Below are 4,527 nucleotides of genomic sequence, written 5' to 3'. Positions count from 1 at the left end.
TCTTTCAAAATAAATGAACTCCCCCACACAGCATGAAACGTAGGGACCTTTTATAATAAGCAAATACGTAATAAACATATTTCAAGAGTTGAGTTTTTACGCACGGCTCTGCATTCCAAGTAGCAGTGTAGATTTTTGTGGCATTTGACAGTCTACGGTGGCCCCAGTGGAGAAGTCACATTTTTAAGAGTTTTTAGACAGAATTCCTCACTGTATATTAATGAACGGAGGGGCCCCCAAGCTCGGAACAGTCTGGCCCCTGGCTTATGGGACTGGCCAGTGTAAACAGGAGCAGGAGCAGGGGCCAAATTGAATCTACAGGGATGTGGAGGAGAGGTGTATGGATTTGTATTGATCCTAATTGGGTATTGGCATAAATTAAAGGGCTTAAGTGGGATCTGTCAATGCGGCCAGAATGTTTAACCCTTTAAGATCACGACATGAAAAAGAATGACATTTGACACACTTTCACTTTTGGCTAGAATTATCTTTAGAGCTCATTCTGAAACTTCACCTAATTGTCCCGGATTTTATCAAACTCTAATAAACAATTTTACATTTTGAAATCTTGAAAATGAATTCACATTTTACATATACTCAATACAATCTGAATATTAAGCAGTATTTGAAATAGTCACTTTTTTATGGAAATTTAAATTAAGAATTTGCTGTGCTAAAAAAAAATGTTTGGCTCGTTTTTTGTAACTTTCCAATTTCAATTAATATTACAAAAGTGTTTTACTTTGAGCTTACAGCCGTCAGCAAATAAATACATAAATAACTAACATGACTTTAATATTTCAGTATTTATTTCACTGTTCTGTTTTATTTCGTTCAGTGTAATATGATTGGTGTTGTAATTCTAAAAAGGCACACGGGTCACTACATAAAAGTGCATTTTCCCACCACCTTCTCAGTAAAATCTTTTCTAAACCTCTTATGTCATTTCTCCAAACCTGTCTTGCTTTGGGAGAGCCTGTTATCACCCATGGGTGCGTCCATAGACTCCGGGGTCCCCCACATCACAACAAAGCGCCTATTCACCCTTCTTTGGCTCCCCTCTCTCCTCTCTCCTGCGCCGGTCCTCCTCCCGTCTCCGCTCAGCCCCTCAGGACCGCTCGCTCTGACCTTGTTTTGGGGCTGCTTTTCCTCAGCTCCCCTGTCAGCCCGAACCAGGCCAAACCAGGCCAAAACAGCTCCTAACTGCCCCCTTCATCACGCGCACAGGGGTACCCAAGGCGAGATAAAGCGCGTGCGTTTAGTCCCGTTCATGGAGCTCGTGCTGGCAGCCCTGAGGGAGCGCGGCCTGTTAATGCCGCATTCTATTACACAATCAGGTCATAAGGAGCACATCAGTGCGCGCGTATTCTTATTATGTCATTTCATACGCGCGGACGAACACAAACATTCCAGGAGTTACGCACAAGTGATGCAGTGACACAGGACTGGAGTGGAGCCAGTGGGACCTGTTTACACAACAGTGGCTGTTAGCCCACTGTATAAAATGAGTGATGAGCAGTGAGGAAGAGCTGAGCTCTCAGATATGTGTTCTGTGAGCACCTGCTGTGATAGACCTGTCCTGTGGCACTTTGTCAGTGTCCACTAAAATGAAAACGAAGCCTGGATGTGTTTGTGCAGAGCTGATCCAGCGGCGTGTAGCGCGCACTGGCCGGGCGGAGGTCAGCGCTCTCTCCCCTCTGTATCTCTCTATATTTACTACGAGCCCGTTTTGTTTGGGCTGCAATTAAAAAGCAGCCAATCGGAACAGCCGAAGGAGGGCTCGCGCTGCCCCGAGCCTCAGCTGCCAATCACGAAGGTGGCAGCCAATCATCGCGCACGCACGCACAAGGAGCGCACGGGCACGTCGGTGCGCTGTGCGGTGGGCGGGGCCTTTGCGCCGTGAGGGAGAGAGAGCGCGAGAGAGAGAGAGCACGGGAGAACAAGCGAATGAGAGCAGAGGCTGCGGGCAGCGCCGCGCCGTTCCACGGGCTGTACTTGAGCGGGAGTTTGTGGTTTGGCAGGTTTATACACATCAAAACAGAACAAAGAGCTCCACGGCTCACACGCGAGAAGAAAGACTCAACCGAGACTCAATTACAAACAGCGGACACTGCCGCAGCCCGCGCGCCTGGACTAAGGACAACTCACGGAGATTTGCCTTTTTTATTACGAGCAAAAGTTTGTTTGGGACAGCGCTATTTTTCTGTTCGTTTTGAATGTGAATGGTCCCCATCTGCAAACTTTGTGCCTGGACTGCACATGGCTTCAAAGGGCTTCTAAGGTGGAATTAAAGTGGATCATGTTGTAAATGCGCGGACCGTACCAGCTGCTCCTCGCACCATCTGAAGTTTGGCGTTTTTACGCGCGTCCATGAGACTCGCCAAAAGCTCCCCTCACTTTGAAAGTTGAATAATTCATGAGATACAATTCGCCTGCTCCAAACAAGTGACTGTAAAAGGGAGGGGGGTTATCCACAAACATATTCATAAGGGTTGACGGAATGGCCACCGCGGCTTCCAATCCTTATCTGCCCAGCAATAGCATCTTATCATCCGGATCCATCGTGCACTCTGACTCGGGAGGAGGGGGCATGCAGCCGGGCAGCGCTGCGGTTACGTCGGGCTCTGGGGGCTACAGGGGAGACCCCTCAGTCAAGATGGTGCAGAGTGACTTTATGCAGGGCGCTATGGCAGCGAGTAACGGAGGACACATGCTGAGCCATGCCCACCAATGGGTGACTTCTCTGCCGCACGCCGCCGCTGCGGCTGCGGCTGCCGCGGTGGCCGCAGCCGAGGCGGGCTCTCCCTGGTCGTCCAGTCCCGTGGGGATGACCGGCAGCCCGCAGCAGCAGGACGTGAAGGGCTCCAGCAGAGACGACCTGCACACGGGCACCGCGCTGCACCACAGGCCGCCGCACCTCGCCCCTCACCAGACACACGCCGGGGCGTGGGGCAGCACCACAGCCGCGCACATTAACTCCATCTCCGGCGGGCAACAGCAGCAGCAGTCGCTCATTTACTCGCAGCCGGGGGGCTTCACTGTGAACGGCATGCTGAGCCCGGGCAGCCAGAGCCTCGTGCACCCGGGCTTAGTGCGCGGGGACACCCCGGACCTGGAGCACGCGCACCATCATCACCACCACCACCAGCACGCGCACCACGCGCACCACGGCCACAACAGCCACGAGCCGCACTCGGACGACGACACGCCGACGTCGGACGACCTGGAGCAGTTCGCCAAACAGTTCAAGCAGCGGCGGATCAAGCTGGGCTTCACGCAGGCGGACGTAGGGCTCGCGCTGGGCACGCTCTACGGGAACGTGTTCTCTCAGACCACCATCTGCAGGTTCGAGGCGCTGCAGCTCAGCTTCAAGAACATGTGCAAGCTCAAGCCGCTGCTGAACAAGTGGCTGGAAGAGGCCGACTCGTCCACGGGCAGCCCCACCAGCATCGACAAGATCGCGGCGCAGGGCCGCAAGAGGAAGAAGCGCACGTCCATCGAGGTGAGCGTCAAAGGGGCTCTGGAGAGCCACTTCCTCAAGTGCCCCAAGCCCTCCGCGCAGGAGATCAGCTCACTGGCCGACAACCTGCAGCTGGAGAAGGAGGTGGTCCGAGTGTGGTTTTGCAACAGGAGGCAGAAGGAGAAGCGGATGACGCCCCCGGGAGTGGGAGCGCAGACACCGGAGGATGTGTACTCTCAGGTCGGCAATGTGAGTGCAGAAACACCGCCCCCCTCCATGGACTGCAAAAGAATGTTCAGTGAGACATAGAACAGCACAGATACTATTTTATATAAGACTATCGGCCTCATAGCCAAATCTTTTGATACTGTGATTGTGAGGGATTATGACTGCAAATGTGTTATATTTTTCACCAGAAAAATCACAAAGAAAAAAAAACTACCTTCCCCTTTTCCTCCCAACACCCCAAACACGCACCTTCTTCAGGCCCTCAAATGTCTTAACCTAAAAGGTACCTTCTGCTTTTTTCTTTCAGGGGCATTTTTTAGTAGATTACTTAAAAGATGCAAGTGAGGCGAGCGACCAGAGGGTGACTACCACAAGTTCATTCCACCAGGTAATTTTGGCGCATTAAGGAACCCCAGTGTTGTGCTTCTTCTCTTCTCCCTGTTCCGATGATCCCTCCTCATGTGTGTGTTTAAACAAAGGAGCAGGCTTTTGTATTTGTAGAAGGGGCTCGGGACTGTGCGCCCCTGCCCGCAGCGAGGGGACTCTGACCGAGGGAGAAGAAGACATCCGGACGCTTCCATGCTTCAGCTCTTTGCTTTTTCAGAGGAGGACATCTCGCTCCTGTTTGTCCCTCACACACACGCTCCCAACCAGGATTAGCATTTGTTTTGTTTTTTCGTCCCTGAGCCCCAGAGAGAGGAAAGAGCCAGGACCAACCAGGACTGTCCCGCCTGATCTCAAAGATCACCCCTTCTCTCTTGTTTTTTGATAATTATTATTTAAAAGACTTTGACACCGTGAGTGGAATTTTCCTGCCTTTTTCAACAAATAGAGCATAA

The 4,527-nt window shown here is 51.7% G+C and overlaps 1 protein-coding gene across 1 annotated transcript; it reads left to right on the top strand.

The window, feature by feature from the left end:
- Positions 1 to 2,500: 2,500 nt before the first annotated feature.
- Positions 2,501 to 4,094, top strand: pou3f3b (POU class 3 homeobox 3b). The gene is made up of 2 exons (XM_055164848.1): positions 2,501 to 3,709; positions 3,996 to 4,094. Exons 1-2 carry the CDS (start codon positions 2,501 to 2,503, stop codon positions 4,092 to 4,094), a joined length of 1,308 nt encoding a protein of 435 aa, XP_055020823.1.
- The last annotated feature ends 433 nt before the right edge of the window (positions 4,095 to 4,527 follow it).

This window comes from Boleophthalmus pectinirostris, unplaced genomic scaffold (genome assembly GCF_026225935.1).
Source record: "Boleophthalmus pectinirostris isolate CB_2022bp ecotype Guang Dong unplaced genomic scaffold, ASM2622593v1 HiC_scaffold_11, whole genome shotgun sequence".
Lineage (NCBI taxonomy): Eukaryota > Metazoa > Chordata > Actinopteri > Gobiiformes > Gobiidae > Boleophthalmus > Boleophthalmus pectinirostris.
The sequence above is the reverse complement of the archived record's forward strand: the minus strand, read 5'-3'. Positions and strand labels throughout refer to the sequence as shown.